This window comes from Salmo trutta, chromosome 14 (assembly GCF_901001165.1).
Source record: "Salmo trutta chromosome 14, fSalTru1.1, whole genome shotgun sequence".
NCBI lineage: Eukaryota > Metazoa > Chordata > Actinopteri > Salmoniformes > Salmonidae > Salmo > Salmo trutta.
Genome location: NC_042970.1, coordinates 12,785,025 through 12,811,669, shown reverse-complemented (window position 1 = coordinate 12,811,669; position 26,645 = coordinate 12,785,025). Strand labels below are relative to the sequence as shown.

Genomic DNA, 26,645 nt, shown 5'->3' with positions numbered 1-26,645 from the left:
TAAAGGTTATGGTAATATATTATCAGCTGAACCGAAAGTCCAAATGCCCCACAAAGTAGTTACTCACATTTTCCCTGCAGTCAACAAATGTTCTTATCAGTAGGCTACCGGTTTGACTACAGAGGTCCAAAAATGGTGATGGCAGCCTTTATTGCTGCCTTTGACAGTAATAAAAGTTGATTTGACTGTGCCCAGTGTGTATGGTCAATCATAAAACAAGAGAATGAGGATTCTGTTTTTGTTTCTAGTCACATATGCCACTAAACCCGCATTATTATATAGGCCATATGAATGTTATTTTGTTGATGGGGTAGCCTTATTTTATTAATCAAATCAAATCAAATGTATTAGTCACATACACAATTTACTGCAGGTATAAAAGGTGCAGTGAAATGCTTATGTGTTAGCTCCCTCAACAATGCAGAACATAAATCCTTCATCAATAATAACAATGATGAAGTAAAGAAATAAAATAAGAAGTAGTAGAAGTAGCAGAAGAGATAGTATGCATAGTAATAATGGACTGGATTTACAATGGATTTACATATTTAAAGTGGGTAGTAGAATTAATAGTATATATTAGAACAGCAGCATCAACTGTGTGTGTGTGTGTGTATTTGCGTTTATGGGTGTTTGTGTGTGTGTGTGTGTGTGTGTGTGTGTGTGTGTGTGTGTGTGTGTGTTTCAGGTTAACTAAAACCAATACCGTAATTTCCCCTTTTGGGACGAGCAGGACAACACCGAAACCGTAAACAAGCCCTAAACTACCGTTGCGGAGAAATCATATGACGCATTGAACTGGAGGCGTTACTCACCTGCTACACTTCAGCCAGCCATTGCCCTGCATGACGGGTGGTGATAGGCTGTCGGTAAAGAAGGAGGCGTAAACCATAGCGTCATTATATGTCCTAAACTGGGTTTTTGTTGAAGAGGTCATTTTTAGGTAAGAATATCTCACCTAGTCAACACGTCGAAATCAACACATTTATCGGGAAGGGAACAGTAAGACAGTTAGTGAAAAAGTGAGTAGCCTACTGTATGATATTCAATTATATTTAATGTTGTCGACTGACATATTCACATGGGAAATTGCAAGTTGAAGTGGTAATGCTAGGCTACTGTTAATGTTCAGGAAGAACTAAGATCAGCATTGGGTGAAATACCACGAACAGAGAGAACTGTTATGCAATTTTTTGGGCACCCAATGCTGTGTTTAATCGTTGGTTTAGCCGTATTTAAGAAAATGTAAACGGAATATTTACTTTAGGCTATTTTACAAGTGAAACCAAAACAACCATATCCAAGACAATTATGCAATTGTGACATATCATAAAGTTCGAAAGAAAGACATCTTTACGGTAATGAAAAAAAATGTATCTAATTTTGCATTATCCATTGTAGATTCCTATCATGGAGGTTACAGAAAAGAAGATGCCCAAACAGGCCCAACTGCTCTCTCTTGGCCGCAAGGACACCAGTCACCTCTTGGAAGTGTATGTGAAGCGCAGCATCAGTTTAAGTGATGGGACATGTGAGGACCAGAGGTCACCAACAAAGCCTCGGAAGTGGGTGACACTGTCAGAGAAACGCAGAAGAGTCCACCGGCATTCTATGGACTCCTTGGTCACCTTAGGGCCCAGCAAACTTGACAAGGGCGATGCTACCAGCACACCACCCCACGAGGGCTTTGTTATACCAAATGTGGCTCCTGTAGAAATCCCAGGGCCTGCTGATATTCCTGAGATTGATGCGTCTACTGAACTGGAGAATAAGTCTAAAGAGGGAAAGAAGAAGACCAAAAGGCCCTCTCTCTGGAAAAGTTTTCTGGGTTTCTTCTCGAAGAAGGGGAGTGACCAGAAAGATGAGCATGAGTCTGGTACAGAGACTGCTGGACAGTCACAAGGAAACAAATCCATAAAAAAGCAATGGCGCTCCATGAGGAGACTACCTCTGAGAAAAATAAAGAGTGACAGCCTCAGAGGGTCTGTGAGGAGATCATCGGCTCGGAACAGGGCCAACACTACAGAAATAACTGGAGTTGAATGTAGGTTTGAGCGGGCATGCACCCAAACATCACACACAGTACTGTTTTTGTTGTTGTTATGGTCCTTTTGTTCAAACAGGATTTTGTGGATAATCTTAGTTTAGCAATGTTTTGGGAAATTGGGCCCTAGTTGGTTGTCCTGTTGTTAGAGTTAGTTGGTAGTCCTGTTATTAGAGAGTTGGTAGTCCAGTTGTTAGAGAGTTAGTTGGTTGTCCTGTTGTTAGAGTTAGTTGGTAGTCCTGTTATTAGAGAGTTGGTAGTCCAGTTGTTAGAGAGTTAGTTGGTAGTCCTGTTATTAGAGAGTTAGTTGGTAGTCCAGTTATTAGAGAGTTAGTTGGTAGTCCAGTTGTTAGAGAGTTAGTTGGTAGTCCAGTTGTTAGAGAGTTAGTTGGTAGTCCTGTTATTAGAGAGTTAGTTGGTAGTCCTGTTATTAGAGAGTTAGTTGGTAGTCCTGTTATTAGAGAGTTAGTTGGTAGTCCAGTTGTTAGAGAGTTAGTTGGTAGTCCAGTTGTTAGAGAGTTAGTTGGTAGTCCAGTTGTTAGAGAGTTAGTTGGTAGTCCTGTTATTAGAGAGTTAGTTGGTAGTCCTGTTGTTAGAGAGTTAGTTGGTAGTCCTGTTGTTAGAGAGTTAGTTGGTAGTCCTGTTGTTAGAGAGTTAGTTGGTAGTCCTGTTGTTAGAGAGTTAGTTGGTAGTCCTGTTATTAGAGAGTTAGTTGGTAGTCCAGTTGTTAGAGAGTTAGTTGGTAGTCCTGTTATTAGAGAGTTAGTTGGTAGTCCAGTTGTTAGAGAGTTAGTTGGTAGTCCAGTTGTTAGAGAGTTAGTTGGTAGTCCTGTTATTAGAGAGTTAGTTGGTAGTCCTGTTATTAGAGAGTTAGTTGGTAGTCCTGTTATTAGAGAGTTAGTTGGTAGTCCCGTTATTAGAGAGTTAGTTGGTAGTCCTGTTATTAGAGAGTTAGTTGGTAGTCCTGTTATTAGAGAGTTAGTTGGTAGTCCTGTTATTAGAGTTAGTTGGTAGTCCAGTTGTTAGAGAGTTAGTTGGTAGTCCAGTTGTTATAGAGTTAGTTGGTAGTCCAGTTGTTAGAGAGTTAGTTGGTAGTCCAGTTGTTAGAGAGTTAGTTGGTAGTCCTGTTATTAGAGAGTTAGTTGGTAGTCCAGTTGGTAGAGAGTTAGTTGGTAGTCCTGTTGTTAGAGAGTTATTGCATGAAAAAAATACTCTGCTACTTGTTACTATCTACAGCGGTTGTGAGTGTGGTGCTTACAGACTCGTACTATGAGAAAGTGTCAGAAGAGCTGGAGAAGATTGTGTCTGAGGAGAAAGAGACAGACACAGCTTCTACAGATGGTAAGTAGCTTATCATCAAGCAATGTTCTCATGTGTATTGATGTCTTATCCAATCATAATAGAAATCGCACATTCAATAGCATCCTAAGCATTCTATATATAAAACTGTAAAGGCCATGTAATACAGCACATCACACATCTGTTACAACTGTGTAGACTTCTATTGACCCTTTCTATCCATTTCTTCCAGAGGACGTCATCAAAAGGTTAATTGTTCTGATGAAGCAGCAAGGAGACGTCATTGATAACAAGGTTTGTGTTCATAAACTACAACAAAAAAAATGAATGTATGTGAGAAACTTAACACAAAGTCTATCTTTGACACTCAATGCTTCTTTCACGTCCAGGATAGCTTGCTATAGCCTGGGTACCAGTCTGTTTGTGCTTACATTCCACCCCTTGTAATCAGTATCCTATGCCAAACAGGTTTGGTAAATGGCACAGAGTACAAGGAGTGAAATGTTAGCACAAAACTGGTCTGGATTTCAGGCTAAACTTGCTATTTCCTCATGGATAGTAATGTATTATTCTGTGATCACTCATGAAAGTCTGTCCTGCTCTCTCCGTAGCTAAAGGAGAACCCCAGCCTGAGCACATTCTTCCAGAAGCTGTCCTACAGTACCTTCCAGCAGTTAGCTGATACGTATGTGGAGACAGAGACCCCTACAGGCCAGAGCCGCCAGACACCACACAGTGTTGGGCCCGGGCCCGTCAATGCCCCGGAGCTGGTCAAGCTGGCCTTCACTCTGGACTTCACAGCCAGGGTGGCCTGTCTCTCCAGACAATCCACAGGACACATCATGGGCCTGGGCAACCGCTACTTAGAGGACCGCTTCACCCAGACACCAGAGGTAAGAGTCAGCCCTGTTTTCTCTTTTAATTCAAATGCATGTAATTATGTGTAAATCACAGGAGGCTGGTAGCACCTTATTTGGGGAGAACAGGCTCGTGGTAATGACTGGACTGGAATTAGTGGAATGGTATCAAATGCATCAAACACATGGTTTCCAGGCCGTTATTATGAGCTGTTCCCCCCCTCAGCAGCCTCATGTGGTATAAACTAAACTAGAGGTCAGAAGGGATTGTGACACAGAAACACCCCCAACACACAAGTTAAAACCTGTTTTGTACCTTTAACCACAGTGCTGTTAGCAGGTGAATCAAGGAAGATCACATATGTTTCTAATGGCATTTGTGTTGCTTTACAGGTTAATCCAGATCAGACGTTGTATAACCAGGATGGTCCTAATCATTGATGCACCACCACACGCAAATGAGACCAACTACTGCAGGGGAAAGTAAACATTCTCAGTACTGTAATAGCACATGTAGTGCCCCTTGGGACACAAATAAAACCCAGAGGCAGGTCACCTAGGGAACACCACATGACAGCCACTTATGGTAGTCCTTGTACCAGTAAATCTACACTAGGTAATCTAAATAACTACTATGTGTACAGGTTAGTAAGTAAAATATATCCACTATGGACTGTCTGTATTTACTTATCTGAATTAGTGATAGTAAGTACTATGTAGCCTACTGTAACTGCATGTACTTGCTACAAGGTACATTGGTTATTTCCCTACAGCAGGGTATCTTAATCCTGGTTCTGTGGACTCAAAGGGGTGCACATTTTTGGTTTTGCCCTAGCAATACACACCTGATTCCACTAATCAAAGGTTTGATGATGAGTTGATTAGTGACATGATGTGTGTAGTGCTAGGGTAAAAACTAAAATGTGCACCCCTTTGAGTCCACAGAACCAGGACTAAGAAACAGGCCCCTACAGTAACCCTAGAGTAATGCATTGTTTCTGGGGATTCTACTTATGAGATGTGAGAAAATAAGAAAACCAAGCTATTGATCCAAACTATTTATGTAGCAATATTTCCAGGTGGTAGAAATATATTTTCTCTAATACTGTGGTCCTGTGTGGCTCAGTTGTTAGAGCATGATGCTTGTAACACCAAGTGTCAATTCCCACTGGAGCCACCCATATGTGAAATGTATACACGCATGACTGTAAGTCACTTTGGACAAAAGCGTCTGCTAAATGGTATATATTATTTCTACAATATCAATGTTTTACAGATTTGATAGAATGCACTTTACAAAACTGTATCTGGCTATGTAATAATGCAATGCATTGTCCAGCACTTTACACAGTGCACTAGTATTAGTGCAATTACATGAAAATTGCAGCATACTTCTATTAACTTTTTAAAAAAAAAACAATTATCGTTATTGGCAGTACAATCTTTAGTTTCATCATTGTTTACCTGTTTTGGGATGAACAACTGCTGATGAACAATATGACATTTATATAGATGTGTATGCTGGCATTCACACTATTTGTTACATGAATAAATTATGTTTTTGTTAAAAAGCACTACTTCTACTGATTGAAATGCGTTATTTGATGGTACCTTGGTTGATACAGTATCAGCATTTGACTTAGTTTAGATAATGGCCAAACTGTCCTCTGAAAGAAAGAGAGCTGAATTCTTGAAACTGCCAGAGCTTTGAGAAAGAAAGAGAAAGCCAGAGCCTTTTCATTTAACTACTTTTATTTAAATGAACTAAGTTCCACTCAACCCCAGCAAAACAGTTGGTCAAGGAGAAAAGGCTTAACATTGTCTCAATCTAAAGGTATTACTATTCAGCTAACAAAATAATGGTGTTTATTAGGATCCTATCAAACACTGATAATAACCAGATAGGGGGAAAAAATACTGCTTGCTATTTGCCGCCACCCAAGGCTGTAAATTCCTACTGCCAGTGGGCGAATGGAGTTTTCCGTTCAAGATGATATTTTCATCTCTGCCAGGTAGCCCCCCACTCATAGGACTGTCACTCACTTGATGAACAATACCCGCAATCAAATACCTGAAAGTAATCTGATTTAACTAGTTGAGGTACAATACATGTTCTGTGGACATTATTTACCTTTATTTAATCAGGGAGTCGCCATTGAGACCAGTGTCTCTTTCAAGCGCTGCATATACAATTTCTTAAAATACGTAAATCTAATACAATATAAGTACTACCTTACCTGGAAGTCGGCTGATAAGGTAATACCTACTACTTTACCTGGAAGTCAGCTGATAAGGGACATGAGGCAATTGTTTTGACTATGTGACGTGACTAAGAGGGACTCTACCCTAATCATCATTCCTTCCAGTCATTGTGCATCCTGGAGTGAGAATGGAAGAACGTAGCAGAAAGAGAGCTTTTGTGCTTACTACCTCATGCGGCACATGAGAGTCGACTTCACTAATCTGGTTCAACATACATTATACTTCAAAGTACAAACTAGTTGTGAATTGGATACAGGCAGACTTAAGTCTGCTATTCATTTGCTGAGAAAATCACATTGCTAACCATGTGACCCGATCAGGGAAAAAGTCCTGACCCTAAAGTCAGCCAACATTAGTAGCCAGTATTGGCACACTCCACAGGAAGGCTGCGGAGGAGAGCTAACCCTTCCTCCACCTCATCCCCTCCCTGAGAGATCCTCTCCTCCTCTTCCTCCACCCCCATGTAGGAGATGTGTGGGGAGGCCAGGGCCTCTTCCTTTATGCAGGGGCCATACTCCAGTGGCAGCAGCCTCTCGCTATGGTGGAGTAGAGACTGGTTGTTGGGCTGATTGGGCTGGTTGTCCATCGCTAGTTCCAGGTTGAAGAGGAGGCAGAAGCCCAGGGGGTCAGGGTGGCTCTCGGTTGGGGTGTTGGGGGTCTCGGTTGTGTAATGGGTGCTGGTGGTGGACAGCTGGAACCGCAGGACGGAGCGACGGCGCTGCTGTGGAGGAGGATCCTCTGCACTCTTAAACTGTGTATGTGTTTCTTTGGTAGATGCCAGAAAGCGTAGGGGCCACAACCTGATAAGATTGTAGGGCCACAACCTGACAGGATTGCAGGGCCACAACCTGACAGGATTGCAGGGCCACAACCTGGCAGGAACACCAGGCCAAAATCTGACAGGACCAGAGGGCCACAACCTAAAAGCATCACAAAACAGAGTGTAAGACAGAGCACTGGCTGCACTAGCCTGACAGAAAGTGTTATGGAAATGTACTTGGTAGAAGAAAGATTAAAACAAACATGTCTGACAGACAGGAGCTACCACCGGGCAATGGCAGATCAACATTCAATTTTGATTGATACATAATTGCCCACAGTTTAAAATGAACCACACCTAGAAACCCTGTAGTCAAGTTTGTTGATGTCAGGATTAATCTGACAAGAAAATCTACTGAAATATGATTCACTAACCACGTTGATATCATACGTTAACCAGAAAGTATGTTGAAATAACAAATGGTGATTCAACCAATTCTAACCTGATTGGGATGCTCTTGCCAAGAACACCATGGTGTTTGTGTGGCACATGATTTCTAGTAACTGGGATCGCTGACTTACAGCTGATACGATCTGATAGTCACGTCTCACCTGTGCATGAGGTTCTTCCTGGGGTGAGAGAGCTTTAGAAGGAATGGCACAACCATTTCGACACCCGGCCACAGCCACTTCCCTGGGACTTGGCGGAGCCAACACAGCACCCTGGGGGATGTAAAGTCCATGTACACACAAGTTGAAGCAACAACAAAAAAAACATACAGACACAAATGTACAAATGGTATGAACACAAGCATGACAGAAAGAGCCATAGTTACAGTATGTAACTAAGGGGTAGACTGTGCAGAATATGTACTGTAAACACTATCAGTTCACAGATAAGTTTACCCTTGGAAATCGCCGGACATGTCTATGAAAGTTTCCATAATTATGCTTATTTTAATGGTGTTAGGTCATAGTAACTATGCTATCATGTTTTGATTGATGGACATTTTATAGTCCGTGGGGTAATGTGACTTGTTTTCTTTGTTCTTTTGATAAATTCAATATGGTTGTTTGTATAGACGCTAGTATTGAGCATCACCTGTAGTTGACATGGAGAAAGATAGAGGCTGGCAGTATGTAGGGCAGCAGCAGGTAGGACAGCAGACGGGCTGGGAAGAATGAGTTGTTTACACCACATTTAGCCATGAGGTTGCACAGCAATGCTGAAACAGTAGACAAAAGAAGGACAACCACAACTGTGTCAAAAGGTTGGCTGGTTTCCATTAAAGTGCCGAAGATCAATTAATTACTCATTTTTGTTTACAAAGCCCTACTACACAAGCTTCCAACTTACCTAACTGTGTTGTTATAGTATAAAAAAAACATTACATACCAAACCCACTCACAGGGTTGGTTAACTCTCGAGGTTCCTCAGATCTCCCCCAAATTAGGTAAATCCTAAAGTACACTGCAATTAGACGCTCTGATGCTGCTCAGGCAATTTAAAATATTAATTGGGGAACTATTTGCTGAGGAATGTGGCTGTTTTTCTTGATTGTTTGTTGAGCTGAATTTTAGTTTGTTTTTGTCCTATCTGATTTTGATTTGATTTTGTCTATGAATTGTATGTGCAGGGCTCCCTTGCGAAAGAGACCCTGGTCTCAATGGTGAATCTCTGTCAAATAAAACTTAATGTTATAATGATATTTTAACAGTCTTGGCTGTCAAAGGAGAAGAAACCATAAAACAACACTTGAATGTGAGAGATAAATGTTTTGTGTTTTACTATTGAGCAACGTTTATAATTGTCTCACCCATCTGGGCATGGCTTCATGGTTAAGGGACAGCTGAAATTGTGGCTAAATGCCCACTAACAACACAGCAGTAGCATGACATGGTGATGTGGTGTGGGTGGTGTCGTCATGCATACCTCTCTGGACCCACGGTGGCAGGCTGAGATATACAGCCTTCTCTAGAGAGCTCAGGTTCCACCTCAGGTCCTCCAGGCCATGGGAATACTCCTCAGGCAACTCTGGATCCAGCTCTGAGTCCGTCAATACGTCCCCTTTTTTCTCCTCTTCCCTCTCTTTCTCCTCCTCTAGTGTTACCTCCTCCTCCTCTTCTTTCAGGACAGGCTGCGAGTCGGTGTCACTCCCCAGAGAGGACTGGGAATGAACGTTTCTCATCCTTACTAGAGGGTGCTTCATATCTGCAACACATTTTCATTTGGTTGAACTTTTGACTCTGGTCTATTTATACATTGTAATAACTACAGCTATCATCAGTCCACTATGAATCTCATTACATAGAGCGATGAGGTCATTTGTCTTCAAAACAAAGGGATCCCGTCCACAAAGCTCTTATAGTGTACAGTGTACCTAAACATTTCAAAGCAAACAACTAGTTAAGAAAAAAAGCTATTCACACTTTTATTGTGTCATGCATGCAGTTAAAGGGTAACACTTGCCTCTGTTATTAGCATATTTCATTTTCCAGAGAGATAGATACAGGCACAAGGAGAGAAGTAGGAGCAGGGGAAATTGGGTCGAGTTCCTCCCCCAACCAGCACAGTGTGGAGTGGACACTGGACAGGGACGTTTGACCAGGCACTGTTCGGACTGCCAGACTGCAATGTTGCAAGGTGAAACTATTTTTAGTGGACACCATGACTTGAAATTCCCTGGCAACAGTTTCATATTTATGTATTTACTTTTTAACCTTTGAGTAGATATTCTGGGGTCATTTTTTTTGTAAGTGGCATTGTCTGTAAAAATGCCATTTTCAACCACCTTCTGAGAGAAAATGTGTACGAAATGAAATATTGTATTCAATTTATCCACAAGATGTCACTGCTGTGTCATGAATGGCAGTAGAACATTTCTCGTCCACCTTAGATATTGTTAAAGATGCCAAATACAGCAAAATATAACACAGGTGGAATACAGGAGTCAGATGGGGACTTGATCTGCATGGAGCTGTATGCAGCACACCAAGCAGAGTTAAAACATGCTGACCAGACCGGACATGTCGCGTGCGCGAGCATCGCAAAATAAATTTAGAAATCCATGTTATTCAATTACTGCACCCACACTGCTCGCGAGCGTCTGCGATGCCAAGGGCTAAAATAGAAGTCATTCCTATTTCTGACGCAGATCGCGCTGAAAGTCCTGCCTCTCCCATCTCCTCATTGGTTTATAGAAGCAGGTATCCAGTGCCATCTCCTCATTGGTTATACCCACGTGGGTGATTGAAAGACTAACTGTTTTGCTGGTTGTCGTGGTAATACTATCAAAGTGTAGATGCCAATCACCATATAAGTTCAAAGATGAAAAAGCCTGGAAGGAGGAGAGATGACTAGAAATGATTTGGTTGGCCGTTTTATGTGTGGATTAATTGTCGGAGTGGAGGACCTTGTGCATTTCAGGTAAAATAACTCAATATTTACATCCCAGAACAAATTAGCTAGCAACAGCAAGCTAGCTAACTAGGACAAATTAGCTAGCAAGTGCAAGCTAACTAGCTAAATTGCCATACATGTTCAATGCTTTTCGACCTGTCCCCAAATTAATGTCATTGGTTCAGAGTTTGTTTTGATATTTTAACCTGCGTGTCTTGATCGCGTTTGGTGTGGGGGGACTAAATAAATTCATGCACGATAGCGCACGCTCGCAGCCAGTTTGGCCTCCGTGTTAGAGTAGTAGTTTCACAAGCAAACAGGTCAAGTACGTATCAGTGACATTTGAGTCCAAATACACTATATATACACAAATGTGGACACTCCTTCAAATTACTGGATTTGGCTATTTCAGCCACACCAGTTGCTATCAGGTGTATAAAATCGAGCACACCGCCATGCAATCTCCATAGACAAACATTGGCAGTAGAATGGCCTTACTGAAGAGTTTAGTGACTTTCAACGTGGCACAATCACAGGATGCCATCTTTCCAAGCTTCATGAAATGGGTTTTGATGGCCGCACACAAGCCTAAGAACACCATACGCAATGCCAAGTGTCGGCTGGAGTGGTGTAAAGCTCGCCGCCATTGGACTCTGGAGTGATGAATCACGCTTCACCATCTGGCAATCCGACAGACGAATCTGGGTTTGGCAGATGTCAGGAGAACGCTACCTGCCCCAATGCATAGTGCCAACTGTAAAGTTTGGTGGAGGAGGAATAATGGTCTGGGGCCGTTTTTCATGGTTCGGGGTAAGCCCCTTTGTTCCAGTGAAGGGAAATCTTAACGCAACAACATACGATGACATTCTAGACAATTCTGTGCTTCCAACTTTGTGGCAACAGCTTGGGGAAGGCCCTTTCCTGTTTCAGCATGACAATGCCCCCCCGTGCACAAAGCAAGGTCCATTCAGAAATGGTTTGATGAGATCGGTGTGGAAGAACTTGACTGGCCAGCACAGAGCCCTGACATCAACCCCATCGAACACCTTTGGGATGAATTGTAACACTAACCGCCAGCCAGGCCTAATTGCCCAACATCAGTTCCCGACCTCACTAGTGCTCTAGTGGCTGATTGGAAGCAAGTCCCCACAGCAATATTCCAACATCTAGTGGAAAGCCTTCCCTGAAGAGTGGAGGCTGTTATAGCAGCAAAGCAGGGACCAACTCCATATTAATGACCATGAATTTGGAAAGAGATGTTTGACGAGCAGGTGTCCACATATGCTACATGACCAAAAAGTATTTTTTGTTTTGGGGTAGCGATAGGAAATGAGTAAACAAAATGTATTCTACTAGCTAGGTGAAGCAGATACACTTCCCTACATATTTATTTGGACAGTGAAGTAAAACCTTTAATATGGCTCTATAACCCAGAATTTTGGATTTGAGATCAAATGTTATGAGGCGACAGCAAAGAATGTCACCTTTTATTTTAGGATATTTTCATACATCGGTTTTAACATTAAAAATGAATTCCCCACATTTTGAAGTTGTCGTAAGTATTTAGAAAAATGAACTTAGTTTATTCAATTTAGTCAAAAGTTTAGTATGCATCGACTATATCAAGCTTGTGACTCTACAAACTTGTTGGATGCATTTCCACTTTGTTTTAGTTGTGTTTCAGATTGTTGTGCCCCCCCAACTCCCCTCAGACGATCCCGCAAGTGAAGCCGGATGTGGAGGTTCTGGGCTGGCGTGGTTCCACATGGTCTGTGTGTAAAACGACTTGAGAAGCAGTTTATGGTAGAGAAATTAACATTAAATTCTCTGGCAACAGCTCAGGTGGACATTCCTGCAGTCAGCATGCTAATTGCACACTCCCTCAAAACTTGAGACCACTGTGGCATTGTTTTGTGTGACAAAACTGCACATTTTAAAGTGGCCTTGTATTGTCCCCAGCACAAGGTGCACCTGTGCAATGATCACGCTGTTTAATCAGCTTCTTGAAATGCCACACCTTCCAGGTGGATGGATTATCTTGGCAAAAGAGAAATGCTCACTAATGGATGTAAACTAATTTGTGCACAGAATGAGAGAAGCTTTTGTGCATTTGGAAAATGGCTGGGATTCTTTATTTCAGCTAATGAAACATGGGACTTCTTGCGTTTATATTTTTGTTCAGTGTAAATTCATCCAAATACTTGACACCTTCAAATGGGGGGGACTATATATATATTTTTTAGCTTTATTTAACTAGACATGTCAGTTAAGAACAAATTCTTATTTTCAATGACAGCCTAGGCACAGTGGGTTAACTGCCTTGTTCAGGGGCATAACGACAGATCTTTACCTTATAAGCTCTGGAATTTGATCTTGCAACCTTCCGGTTGCTAGTCCAACGCTCTAACAACTAGGCTACCTGCCACCCCCATTTACACAAAGTGCTTTCATTTCCAAATGCTAAAACAGAGGTATGAAAATACCCTCAAATATAATGTTCTGTCACCTCAAACATTTGATCTCAAATCCAAAACGCTGGAGTATAAAGCCAAATGAAAAGGTCTAGCTTCACTGTACAAATAAACACGTAGTTGAGACTACCTCAAAAAGCACACACAATAGTCATTACAATTACCTCAAGTATTGTTGATTCTAAACTTTACCGTGTCTAAAACGTAAATCCCATGCTATTCTGTGAATAAAACGGAGCTAAGAAAAAAATGTAAACATACCAGGTGTTTACGGTTCTTGATATTTTATAATCCAACAAGGTTTCTTTTTTAGCATAGATCGACAAATTAATCCCAACAGTGTCATTACACGCAAAATACCTTTTCCCATATCAAGAAAATGTGGTCGTTGCCAAAAGGAATACTACTGTTCTGCCAGACTTCAGGTTTGGCGCAGGCCAAGGTCAATATCTCAGTGAGCTACACAATGTGTTTGTGTCATTGTAACATTCACTCCCCCCCCCCCCTTTAACGGTCCTACAAAATTGAACGTTAATGATAAAATAACATATTAAAAAAAAATGAAGACAACAGTGGCTTTCTTCTAACCATTTCCATCTTATTATTGGTTTTTCAACCTCTAACGGAAGGAAGATTAATCAAAGAGTCCAAATCCCATGTCATCATCAGATCCCTCTTCAGATTCCTCTTTCTCCTCCTTTTTCTCTTCCGCTGCACAGACACACAAACATAGGTTAGTTTCGTATTTGGGAGCCTATCCCCAAAACACATTGACAATTTCCAGAAATACATATACATAATCAAAGTGCATTTAAAATATCAAGCGTTTTCCTCAATGTGTCTTCTCATGCAATTCATTTCAAATAAACGTGTTTCAGTCCATTGAAATTAATGACTCCCTACTATGATGGCTTACCAGCAGTAGGAGAAACTCCAGCTGCAGCAGACCCAGCAGCAGCAGGAGCCGCCACAGCACCACCTGCTGGCACGGAGGCCAATTTAGAGAGACCTGCAAAGAGCAAAGGAGTAATTAATTGACAGGTCATTTAGATTGTACAGTGACTGGTAATTTGACAACATTTGCACCTATATGCAATCTACAGACCAAAGTCTGATTCACACGATGGTGCCAAACCAAGCTGTACTGGTAATTTTGGTATTTTATTAGGATCCCCATTAGAGGTCGACCGATTAATCGGAATGGCCAATAAATTAGGGCCGATTTCACATTTTCAAAACAATCGGAAATCTGTATTTTTGGACGCCGATTTGGCCAATTTTTTTTTATTTTTTACACTTTTATTTAACTAGGCAAGTCAGTTAAGAACACATTCTTATTTTCAATGACGGCCTAGGAACGGTGGGTTAACTGCCTTGTTCAGGGGCAGAATGACAGATTTTTACCTTGTCAGCTTGGGGATTCAATCTTGCAACCTTACGGTTAACTAGTCCAACGCTCTAACCACCTGCTTTACATTGCACTCCACGAGGAGCCTACCTGTTACGCGAATGCAGTAAGAAGACAAGGTAAGTTGCTAGCTAGCATTAAACTTATCTTATAAAAAACAATCAATCAATCATAATCACTAGTTAACTACACATGGTTGATGATATTACTAGTTTATCTAGCCTGTCCTGCGTTGCATATAATCGCTTAGGTACACGTTGCTCCAACCATAAACATCAATGCCTTTCTTAAAATCAATACACAGAAGTATATATTTTTAAACCTGCATATTTAGCTAAAAGAAATCGAGGTTAGCAGGCAATATTAACCAGGTGAAATTTTGTCACTTCTTTTGCGTTCATTGCACGCAGAGTCAGGGTATATGCAACCGTTTGGGCCGCCTGGCTCGTTGCGAACTAATTTGCCAGAATTTTACGTAATTATGACATAACATTGAAGGTTGTGCAATGTAACAGGAATATTTAGACTTAGGGATGCCACCCGTTAGATAAAATACGTAACGGTTCCGTATTTCACTGAAAGGAAAAATGTTTTGTTTTCGAGATGATTGTTTCCGGATTCGACCATATTAATGACCCAAGGCTCGTATTTCTGTGTGTTATTATGTTATAATTAAGTCTATGATTTGATAGAGCAGTCTGACTGAGCAGTGGTAGGCAGCAGCAGGCTCGTAAGCATTCATTCAAACAGCACTTTCGTGCGTTTTGCCAGCAGCTCTTCGCTGTGCTTCAAGCACTGCGCTGTTTATGACTTCAAGCCTATCAACTCCCAAGATTAGGCTGGTGTAACCGATGTGAAATGGCTAGCTAGTTAGCCGGGTGCGCGCTAATAGCGTTTCAAACGTCACTCGCTCTGAGACTTGGAGTAGTTGTTTCCCCTTGCTCTACATGGCTTCGAGGGTGGCTGTTGTCGATGTGTTCCTGGTTCGAGCCCAGGTAGGGGCGAGGAGAGGGACGGAAGCTATACTGTTACACTGGCAATACTAAAGTGCCTATAAGAACATCCAATAGTCAAAAGTATATGAAATACAAATCGTATAGAGAGAAATAGTCCTACAATTCCTATAATAACTACAACCTAAAACTTCTTACCTGGAAATATTGAAGACTCATGTTAAAAGGAACCACCAGCTTTCATATGTTCCCATGTTCTGAGCAAGGAACTTAAACGTTAGCTTTCTTACATGGCACATATTGCACTTTTACTTTCTTCTCCAACACTTTGTTTTTGCATTATTTAAACCAAATTGAACATGTTACATTATTTATTTGAGGCTAAATTGATTTTATTGATGTATTATATTAAGTTAAAATAAGTGTTCATTCAGTATTGTTGTAATTGTCATTATTACAAATAAATAAAAAAATTGGGCGATTAATCGGTATCGGCGCGGTTTTTGGCCCTCCAATAATCGGTATCGGCGTTAAAATCATAATCGGTCGACCTCTAATCCCCATTAGCTGTTGCAAAAGCAGCAGCTACTCTTCCTGGGGTCTACACAAACCGTGAAACATGACATAATACAGAACAGCCAACAGTACTGTTTGGGTTGGCCATATAGTGTAAATCTGGCATAATTATGTATGAATTCATGAGTCAAAACAAAGACATAAGGACAATGCCTCACCAGAGTTCATGACTTCATTGATGTCTTTTCCATTCAATTCATTGACAACCTGTGGAGACAAATTCAGGTTCTTATTATCACCAGTTACTATGTAAACCAAGGCCTTTGTCCTGCAATAGCGTCGAAGTACACAAAAGTAACTCAGTTCATCTTCTCAAAATACAAGACAGCATCGCCCTAAATGGAGGCATACCTTGTCTAGGCGCTCATCTTCGGCCTCGATTCCTACACTCCCCAAAATGGTCTTGATATCCTTGGAGGAGGGGCTGGTGTTGCCACCGAGCACAGCCAGGAGGTAAGCGGACACGTAACGCATTCTGCAAGCAGGAGGATGGAGAAGGGGAAAAAAAAAAAAAAAAAATGTTAGTTGGATTATTAAATATTGGCCTACTTGAAATGCACTCTGTGGATATTCATACTATCCAGGTCTATATTAGGATAGGAGTAGCCAAATTAGTTAACGACTATGATTATTTCATAAATATTATTGTTTTTTACGTGTCATTTCGTTACAATTACCTCAACTTCAAGTATTGTTGATTCTAAACTTTACCGTGTCTAAAACGTAAATCCCATGCTATTCTGTGAACAAAAGGGAGCTAAGAAAAAACACATACCAGGTGTTTACTGTTCTTGATATCTTATAATCCAACAAGGTTTCTTTTTTGTATAGATTGACAAATTAATCCCAACAGCGTCACTAAACGCAAACATTTAATTTTCCCATATCAAGAAAATGTGGTCGTTGCCAAAAGGAATACTACTGTTCTGCCAGACTTCAGGTTTGGCGCAGGCCAAGGTCAATATCTCAGTGAGCTACACAATGTGTTTGTGTCATTGTAACATTCACTCCCCCCCCCCCCTTTAACGGTCCTACAAAATTGAACGTTAACGATAAAATAATGAACAAAAAAAATGAATTGAGACAACAGTGGCTTCTGACTATTTATTTTCTAGTGATCGATGACAACCGAGCTCGCTGCCCGAACTTACATAATTACAAAGAGGAGATTCTCCTGATTAAAATGGGTATCCAACCTGAAAATCTAAATATACACATTGTGAGATATTTGGCGAAATAGACCGGCATGCCTCTCCATAGGAAAACAATGGGTGGAGCTCAGGATTCAAAGGGCAAAAAGTATTTTGGGGCTAGCATTTGAAGACAATCGAGCTCGCTGCCCAGCCTTACATCATTACAAAAAGGAGATTCTCCTGATTAAAAAATGGTGTCCAACTTGAAAAAAATGTAAATACACACATTGTGAGATATTTGGGGAAATACAGACATGTCTGTGTAGAATTTCCCATAGGGAAACAATAGAGTGTCCTCAGAGTTCCAACAGTAATGGGTAATTTCTGATATTTGAAAGGCTAGTGTTTGATGACCGCAGAGCTCACTGCCCAATCTTACATCAATACAAAGGAAATTATCCTGATTAAAATGGTGTCGGACTCGAAAAAAAATATACACACTCACACACACACACACACACACAGAAATTTGGCAAAATATACATACATACCCCTACTTACTTAAACAGTTTACCATTTATCTACTACCATTTGCCTTTTTGTGTTTAACATTGTGTGGTTTGTAATCTTAGTGGTTAAGAGCGTTGGGCAGTAACCGAAAGGTGGCTAGTTCGGAGATTCAAACAGACTAGGTTAATCTGTCGATGTACTCTTGAGCAAGAAAACAAACTGCTCAGCAAAAAAAGGCTCTTTTGAGAGCTACCAGATTTATTATATTAAAAAAAAGCACATTTTAGTGTCTGTGTTTATATGTTAAGGGGGTGTTACTTTTGCAGATGTCGCCCATCTAAATAAAGTTATTTTTATATAACTAAATGTATAGTGTTTGTCAGTTTCATTGCTATGGTTTAAATAGTTATGGTTGTAAGTGATAAAATGAACTAGAAAATTGTATATTTTCCAATTCTGAGTAATTACTAGTTTGGTAAGGATATACAATTTATTCATTACTACCGCAGTGGCTAAATAATTCCAATAGAAGGCAGCATAAGACCATAAATGAAATTTCAGAAGATTCGTTCTCCCTGGATACTCCCTTCACAAGAAAAATCCCGCGAGTGCTTTTTTCCTGTCCCTTTCCACACTTCTAACGCAAGAGGAAGGACTGAACATGCATTTAACAGATTACTGTGAAGTAATATAATGATTCATGTTATTACTACTTGTTTTTATTCTCATGTTTTGAAAATATACTTCATTACTATAACTTTTATCAATAAGGCTGAACATTAATTCTGTCACCTCTGGTCAACAAAACGTATTTTCCCTAGTACATTCACTGTCAAATTCATCAACCAGCATCGACCCGCTCTGCCTTCTCGCAAAAGTAGCCAATTCAACAAAGTCCTGCCAAAAGCTTGTGCGCTAGGCAGCAGCGAGCACTCTGACTTCTCGCGCAATCGAGGGGCACGTTGAGGTAAATTTGCTAACCGCAAGGGTTGCATGATGTAATTTATTGACGAGCTGGAAGAAAGACTCGTCTTTTCTATTCTAGGATGTTTACTCATAATATGCTATAAAAAGCTCTGTTAGTGTAATACATGTCTACTAGGGTTGATGTTAGCGCACCTGTCTTGTGATTATTTATCCAGGGTTCAATACCTGCTGTAGTCACTATTGTTTTGCTCCCCAAAAGCAACACAGGCCTAATACGAGATGAATAGCAACCTGTAAAGTAATGAGTGACCATTTTAGAAAATCATGGGACATATAGTCTTTGGTTGCATGCTATTTTATGTCAATTATATTGCTGCTACAGCCTATAATTGATGCTTCATGGTCTTATGTCTTATGCTGCCATCTATTGGAAATATTTAGCAATTAAAAGGTATTAATTAACATAAAGACATTGGTGAAGCAGCTAAGAAATAAAGTGTCTTTTTCTTATTAATTCCTGAGATCAGTCTCAAACCTGCCCCACCTATCCCAGCCAATTGCTGGAAATTCACATATAGGTTACTAAGTCACACACAGTTCAAACCACATTTGAAAAATACAAAAATAGCAAAACGCTTGCATTGGTTTTGATTAAAAACATAACACTAAAAATGCTATTTTGTACAATAATGGTATTTACTAACATAATATTATACAAAAATAGTTTTTCAAAAGTATAGGCTACCCTACCCAAGAATTAGGGTTAGGGTTAAAGGCTAAAATAGGTTATACCAAGGGTTAGGGTTAAAGGTTGTACCTAGGATTAGGGTTAAAGGTTATACATAGGGTTAGGGTTAAAGGCTAAAATAGGTTATTCTTCTATGAGGTTTAACGGCGGCTGGCATCCAATTTGTTGCATTACCTCCACCTACTAGACTGGAGTACAACTCCCTTATACTTTACTTGAAATAGAAACATTTACTAAATAAATACCCTACAATCTAACACTATACTCACCAACGTCAAAATTATATAAAATAAAACACCCCTCTACGCCACTAATTAAACATATTTATTCCTACCTCATGCCATCACCACTTAACACATCCTGTAACTTCTGTGGTCAAGTCTTGCACACCCACATACCTCTCTGCAACTGGCACCACAACCTCAATTCTCTGAGACTTCCGATCCATCCCTGCAGTACAATTAATAACCATCGCTCTAAATACTAAAAATCCAATCTTACTGAAACTTATTTCACTTTTTGGCCTATCCCTCTGTACTGGTATATCTCTACTACTCTCACCACTCCTCTCCCTTAACCCATCTTCCTCTACTTTCTTCACTGCCTAGGCATATGACAACTTCTGCTCTACTCTAACCCTGGAAAGCTCAACCTGCCTCCCGCACAGGACATTTCTGATCCCCAGCTCCATGGGCACCCCTACAATTAACACATTCTACTACTTTCCCAAATATTACACATTCCTTTGTCTCGTGCCCTTCTGCACATTTCTCACACCTTGGAACCTCCCTTCTACACACTGCTGCCACCTGCCCATCAGCTTGACACCTGTAACAACGTAATGTATTCGGCACATACGCTCATACAGGATAACTTCACTTTGTCAGGCAAAGACAACATCAAAACTCAAAAGAACAATGACTTCTGTTTCCCCACCTTGTCTGCATAGCATCAAACGACAAGCATCACATACACCGGGAATCTTTGACCTCAACGTTTATATCTACCGCACCCCAGTTATCACTCCTTTCATTAGTGCCTTTTTCTTGAGAACGAAACGTTTCACTTTCCCATTCGTTTTACTTTGAGCACATTCTTCCTCTGCCCAACAGAAACACAAACAATTATCACTAGACCACTTCTGGTTACCCTCACCAATTCCACATGACCACTCTTTTTTCACCCACCCGTGAAACCCCAAATGGATCAGCTAAAAGGCAGGAGTCCACTTTGTCCATAAACTTCACTCCTACTGTCAGACTCTTCTTTATCCTGATCCTCGGTGCATACCTCAGTCTCCGATGACTTTACCGCACCTACCACCTCCAATACTTCACCCTCATTCACTTCCCTTTCTCCTCCTGTCTTCAGCTCCCTCTGCTTACACTTTCTACCACTCTTCTTTGACAAACCATCTCCCCTTTTATCAGACTCAAGCTCACCCTCTTCTTCCCTAACTCTCGTAGACCTCTTCTCCCTCTCTTTTCCCCCCTCCGTTTGTCTCTGCATTGCTTTCCACACGCGAATGATTAACACCAAGCATTACCCCATAGAGGCCTTCCTGTTTGTCTCGCCTGTGCTGGAATGTAGGCACCTCAGATAATGACTAGGGCTAAGTAGGTTATACCTAGGGTTAGGGTTTTTAAGGTAAAAAACTGTATTGTTTATAGCTCTCTTGCTCCTCCCTGTGGCCATAATCTGAGGTAGCAACAGTGTCAGATCTGCAAATCAATGAGCTAGACCTATCCATTTGGTTTGCAACTCTGTGAACCTGCCCTCCATTTGCTCCATTTGATGCCTACTAATGAACACATTTTGACACATATCAAATTATCCAGCAGCCATTTAGAAACAAAACATTTTTTTTTAATGGTTTTCTAAATAAATAAAAAAAGTATTCTGGCTGTTTAAATTCGCCACATCTTGAAACTTCGTTCAGGGACTTGCGGTTTGTTTAGGTTTACACCTTCTTCTGAAGGAGGTCACAACAACGTGTACCCAGGCGAACAGTGAACTTGCTCACCAACTAGCCTTGTTGATAATAAGTTACTTGAGGTAAGCCTATGAGTTTAATGTGGGCACGTTTTGTGAAGTAGAACAATGGGCTGGAAATAGAATGTTCGGAAGGCGAGTTGGTGCCACGGTGCTCAATAGAACTAATAGAAGCTGGCAGGGTGAAAAATGCCCTAAAATAAGATCTGTTTTTTTCCCCACGATTACTTCAAAACTACGGCAAACAGTTGGGACAGATGGTAATATTAAGAAACTGGGCTCCACTGCGGATGCAATGAACCAGTTATCACAACAACAAAAAAACGTTAATTTCATGTGCGTTTGTGTCGTAACATTCACTCAACGGAACGTTATAATGATAAAATAATGAACATATAAAAAAAAGTTTAAAAACAACACTTTCTTTCTTGTGACCATTTCCATATAATTATTGGTGCTCATGCAATGGTGTCATGTGATCTAGCAAACGCTGACATTAGCTTCCATAAAGCTAGCAAAACTTGCACACGCCTTTTTTTGTTAACGTGGAACATTTCATTTCACCTTTATTTAACCAGGTAGGCTAGTTGAGAACAAGTTCTCATTTGCAACTGCGACATGGCCAAGATAAAGCAAAGCAGTGTGACACATACAACAACACAGAGTTACACATGGAATAAACAAAACATACAGTCAATAATACAGTAGAACAAAAGAAAACAGAAAGTATATATACAGTGAGTGCAAATGAGGTAAATTAAGGCAATAAATAGGCCATGGTGGCGAAGTAATTACAATATAGCAATTAAACACTGGAATGGTAGATGTGCAGAAGATGAATGTGCAAGTAGAGGTACTGGGGTGCAAAGGAGCAAGAGAAATAAATATAGTATGGGGATGAGGTAGGTAGATAGATGGGCTGTTTACAGATGGGCTATGTACAGGTGCAGTGATCTGTGAGCTGCTCTGACAGCTGATGCTTAAAGCTATTGAGGGAGATATGAGTCTCCAGCTTCAGAGATTTTTGCAGTTCGTTCCAGTCATTGGCAGCAGAGAACTGGAAGGAAAGACGACCAAAGGAGGAATTGGCTTTGGGGGTGACCAGTGAGATATACCTGCTGGAGCGCAAGGCGGGGCTTTACCTAGCAGAGACTTGTACATAACCTGTAGCCAGTGGGTTTGGCGACGAATATGAAGCGAGGGCCAACCAACGAGAGCGTACAGGTCGCAGTGGTGGGTAGTATATGGGGCTTTGGTGACAAAACGGATGGCACTGTGATAGACTGCATCCAGTTTGTTGAGTAGAGTATTGGAGGCTATTTTATAGATGACGTCAAGGATCGGTAGGATGGTCAGTTTTACGAGGGTATTTTTGGCAGCATGAGTGAAGGATACTTTGTTGCGATATAGGAAGCCGATTCTAGATTTAATTTTGGATTGGAGATGCTTAATGTGAGTCTGGAAGGAGAGTTTACAGTCCAAACAGACACCCAGGTAGTTGTCCACGTATTCTAAATCAGAACGTCCAGAGTAGTGATGCTGGACGCGCGGGCAGGTGCGGGCAGCGATCGATTGAATAGCATGCATTTAGTTTTACTTGCGTTTAAGAGCAGTTGGTTGTACAGAATGGATTCTGATCATATACTTGCACATTAAAACATCTGAGCTATAATACTGAAACCGTTTTGATGGTCTAACACGTATTAAATAGTTTAACTTACTTTAAGTCTATACAGACACGAAACGTCGGTCGCGCTGAATCTTCCGGAAGAGAAAGAGGGTCGTAACCGGAAGATAGAGTAATTTGCAGTGCCCAGATATTATTGGCCCATCATCACGCCTCGTCCAAAAAAATCACCTTGGACGAGATGCGCCTGACGAATGAAGTGTCGGTATGTATGAACACATTACCACGGTAAATAGTTTCTTAATTCAATTTCTTCGCGACATAGCTAGGACTAAAACTTGTTTTTATGAACATGATTTTCAGCAGCAGCACATTTTGTCCAGCAATAAGTCAAGCCATGACGAAATTAAATGATTATTTGTAATGTGTGATTCAGACTAGGGGTAGGCTAGTTTCGTATGAAACCAAAGAATATCTAATAAATCGACAAGATAATCGTGTGACCACTCTAACAATGGAAATACATGTATTTAAAGATGGAAGGCAGGCGGTCGAAGGCCAGAGCAGATGGGACCATTCTAGCCAATGAAAGGTCAGGTATACGCTTGTGACCGACATGCTTACTCAGATATAAAGTCGTTTTTTTTGTTGCCGAAATGCCACGTGAGCCCACTTATATCAGTGAATACTAACAGCCTAACCATTTTGAAACGTCTATTCAATCAAATAAACCTATGTAGCAATTACATTTTTTTGTTGTTGAACAAATTCGACCCTTTTCATTGATCCTCATAAAAAAATCCTCACTTCTTAGTCTTATTTTCATGAACAGATATTGTGTAGAGTAAACCCTCTCGCTTCACCTCTTCCTCTCTGGTGAAACTGGCACCGGTACATATCCAGAATAGTCCATCTCTGGTATGGGAAACCTATATCCACTAGCGGTTCTGGGGGGGCCAGTGCCCCTGTGACAACAATTTTGGACCCCCTTGTGGCCCCCCTAAATGTGGAGTATAAAATAATTTTTACATAACACATTTTTGCTATCTTTCTTTTTTTACATCAGTTATTAGACAGTGGCAACGCGGATCACTAATTTAACCCACACATTTTCTAGAGGGACGGCTTTAGGCGGAACACAACAGTATCGTACCACATACATCTGCATTATGAACATGGTCTTTTGCCTGCAATGCAGTGAAGAAAACGATATGACAACAATAATGTCTAATGTAACTGGCCCCTCTAACAGTACAACTGGCCCCAGCTTGCCCCCCCCCCCCCCCCCCCAGTTGAAATGGTCTAGAACCGCCACTCAAAAAAGAGTCTATCAAACATAAACTATGCCGCAGAATAATAACCAAGAATAATAACCAATACGCACAGTTTAGTTTATTGAATAATTGACAATCTTGGACTTCAGATTACATAAGTCGCTCTGGATAAGAGCGTCTGCTAAATGACTTAAATGTAAATGTAAATTTCGCACAATCAGAAACTAACGAAAACAGGATTTCCAAACAGACAGAACAATTTATCACATTTCAAATATTTCTGTCAAAGCAAAGTAGCCTACTGACAAATCATAATCTCTGGTGTGGTGATCCTCGGGTGATCATGAGGATGTGCTAGGCATCTTTGTCGTGGTCATACTGTCCAATTGGCCTACAGTTCAATCATCTCCTTCCTTTCCTCCTGGGTGAACAGGTATGTGGCAAAGTTGAACAAAAACACCTTAATGTTATATCAGTTTGACACCCACCACGTTTTGTTAATAAACTCCCCAAACAGCAGAAAGAGGGAGAAGATGACAGATGTGACGAGGAAGACAAGAAAGCAGCAGTAAGTGTAGTAGGTAATCTTCTCCTGGCAGGTCTTCTGATCCCTGGGCACGGCGTTGCGGGTCTCGGCATAGCGGATTAAGTGTAGCAAGGCAGCATCGGCCTCCCCGGTCCCCCCCCCCCCCCCCCCCCCCCCCAAGGCCTGTAGCAAAGCAGCCTCCTCTTCGGTCACCCCCCCAACGGTTTCTCGGCCACCATCTCCCTCTCATCTTCAGCAAGCCCGTCTCCCTGTGCCATCTCTCTTAAGACTTCCTCTATCAGGAGATTCTATGAATCACCCTAAGTCCTCTAGTTTAGGATTTCAGGTTTTTGAGATTTCAATGGTCAGAAAACTGAAGAACAATGAGGGACGGAGAGAAATGCAGAGCGTCTGGAGATTATAGTTTTACAGCACCAATACTGCTTAAGTGTCCTCGCTAAAGATTGGTATCCAGTCTGTCAATCAGCACTCTCGGATCTCTGATAGCTTAGCTTCCATTGTCACCTCTTCTGTTGTTGTCTGGCTTATTTTTTGTTTATCCTTTGAATGGTTGTTTTCCAACTAGAATCAATTATGATCTCACCCATGCATTATACTGTCTTGTTTTCTCTATGTCAGAGCTCAAGCGTCTCCAGGGACAGCTTGTGTTGGACTGGCTGTAGGGCAGAAATTTCTAGGCTGATTAGTGAGGTCAGGACACCTCATTAAGAAGATATAAGAGATTAAAAACAGTGGTGTAGTGGAGGGTAAATGGAAGTAAACGTATTTTATCTACTTTTTTTTTGCTTGACAGTTTACCCACCTTTTGCGGAAAAATTAGCGATCAGAGTTTACCACTACATCACTGATTAAGAGACTATTCAGATTGAAGAGAATTGAAGAAGAGGCAACGCTACGAGATTTCAATTCACATAATATGTACATTGAAGATGACCTATGCAGAAATCGTTCCTCCATTTTCAGGTTGCTAAAATTCTAATAGTTCGCTTAATTCCAGTTTGTGACAAAACAAGCAAGTATAGTGTAGAGAATCATTGTACTATCTAAACCACTGTGAAATATATTTTCCATAACCAAAAATATTGTATTTTCAACTGTTTGAAGCTGCTTTACAAAACCGAAAGTAAGACGCAAAAACGAAACCTAAGACAGGGAAGCATAGAAATTGGGCACCTAGAACAGATCTACCTCTTCTTATGCTTGCTTTCAATGAGAATGGCAGATCTATAACACATATTTGGTTGGGTCGACCAAAAATGTACTTATTGCAGCTTTAACTTTAACTTTTCCATTATCAAAGGAATGTCACATGCCGAGAGAAGGTTGGGGGTTTCATGACACACATTTTTGCTCCACAGCTCAAATTTATAGTAAATATCCCAGTATAGCCACTAGCCAGTAAGCATGCTTTTAACAAACTGTTTAACTATGAAAGCAACTTTTCATCATATAACACTCTTGAATGAGTAAGGCAACCAGACCACATTACACCATTGAATAATGCAACAATTCAAAACCATGTTGGACAGTTAAAGAGTTTATTTTCTTGTCCGTACACTACATTTTAGCTTCAAGACAATAGCACAGATACTGCTAGCTAGCTACCCACTAGGCACAGACATCAGATGAACGTTTAGTTTTGATTTACATTTGGTTGCGTTTTCAACTAATGTGAATCCAACGTGAAATCAACCATTTTTTTTGCCATTTCATTGGATTTAGGTTAAAAGTTGGGTAAGAAAAAAATACGAAATGCCCTTAAGTTGATGACTTTTTGCAAATCCAATAAGTTTTCCACATTGATTCAATGTCATCACATTGAATTTTGGGGTAAAGGGACGTGGAAGCAACTTTGATT

General features: G+C 40.8%; 3 protein-coding genes across 4 annotated transcripts; 1 reads left to right on the top strand and 2 right to left on the bottom strand.

Moving 5' to 3' along the window:
- Positions 1-886: 886 nt before the first annotated feature.
- Positions 887-5,774, top strand: LOC115207423 (uncharacterized). Of its 2 annotated transcripts, none has more exons than XM_029774489.1 (6): positions 887-1,022; positions 1,402-2,044; positions 3,281-3,385; positions 3,576-3,637; positions 3,955-4,236; positions 4,594-5,774. In XM_029774489.1, exons 2-6 carry the CDS (start codon positions 1,411-1,413, stop codon positions 4,639-4,641), a joined length of 1,131 nt encoding a protein of 376 aa, XP_029630349.1. In that variant the 5' UTR covers positions 887-1,022; positions 1,402-1,410; the 3' UTR covers positions 4,642-5,774. The 2 variants fall into 2 exon arrangements, with proteins under 2 accessions (XP_029630349.1, XP_029630350.1); XM_029774490.1 differs by having other exon boundaries at positions 896-943.
- Positions 5,775-5,934: 160 nt separating this feature from the next.
- LOC115207422 (uncharacterized) lies at positions 5,935-10,304 on the bottom strand. The gene is made up of 5 exons (XM_029774488.1): positions 9,692-10,304; positions 9,155-9,433; positions 8,324-8,447; positions 7,834-7,944; positions 5,935-7,382 (listed from the first exon to the last, which is right to left on the bottom strand). Exons 1-5 carry the CDS (start codon positions 9,918-9,920, stop codon positions 6,815-6,817), a joined length of 1,311 nt encoding a protein of 436 aa, XP_029630348.1. The 5' UTR covers positions 9,921-10,304; the 3' UTR covers positions 5,935-6,814.
- A 3,055-nt stretch (positions 10,305-13,359) lies between these two features.
- Positions 13,360-23,164, bottom strand: LOC115207420 (60S acidic ribosomal protein P2). The gene is made up of 5 exons (XM_029774487.1): positions 23,061-23,164; positions 16,381-16,504; positions 16,188-16,236; positions 14,009-14,101; positions 13,360-13,803 (listed from the first exon to the last, which is right to left on the bottom strand). The coding sequence occupies exons 2-5, from the start codon at positions 16,501-16,503 to the stop codon at positions 13,727-13,729; spliced, it is 342 nt and encodes a 113-aa protein (XP_029630347.1). The 5' UTR covers position 16,504; positions 23,061-23,164; the 3' UTR covers positions 13,360-13,726.
- Positions 23,165-26,645: the final 3,481 nt, after the last annotated feature.

Excerpts from the sequence above, each read along its gene's own strand:
- LOC115207423 (XM_029774489.1), top strand. The coding sequence starts at position 1,411 with ATGGAGGTTACAGAAAAGAAGATGCCCAAACAGGCCCAACTGCTCTCT. Across the intron at positions 3,386-3,575 it reads AGACACAGCTTCTACAGATG|AGGACGTCATCAAAAGGTTA; the intron begins GTAAGTAGCTTA and ends CATTTCTTCCAG. Across the intron at positions 4,237-4,593 it reads GCTTCACCCAGACACCAGAG|GTTAATCCAGATCAGACGTT; the intron begins GTAAGAGTCAGC and ends GTTGCTTTACAG.
- LOC115207422 (XM_029774488.1), bottom strand. The coding sequence starts at position 9,920 with ATGAAACTGTTGCCAGGGAATTTCAAGTCATGGTGTCCACTAAAAATA. Across the intron at positions 7,945-8,323 it reads TTTCTCCATGTCAACTACAG|GGTGCTGTGTTGGCTCCGCC; the intron begins GTGATGCTCAAT and ends TACATCCCCCAG. Across the intron at positions 7,383-7,833 it reads AGGAAGAACCTCATGCACAG|GTTGTGGCCCTCTGGTCCTG; the intron begins GTGAGACGTGAC and ends TGATGCTTTTAG.
- LOC115207420 (XM_029774487.1), bottom strand. The coding sequence starts at position 16,503 with ATGCGTTACGTGTCCGCTTACCTCCTGGCTGTGCTCGGTGGCAACACC. Across the intron at positions 16,237-16,380 it reads AAGATGAGCGCCTAGACAAG|GTTGTCAATGAATTGAATGG; the intron begins GTATGCCTCCAT and ends TTGTCTCCACAG. Across the intron at positions 14,102-16,187 it reads CAATGAAGTCATGAACTCTG|GTCTCTCTAAATTGGCCTCC; the intron begins GTGAGGCATTGT and ends TGCTCTTTGCAG.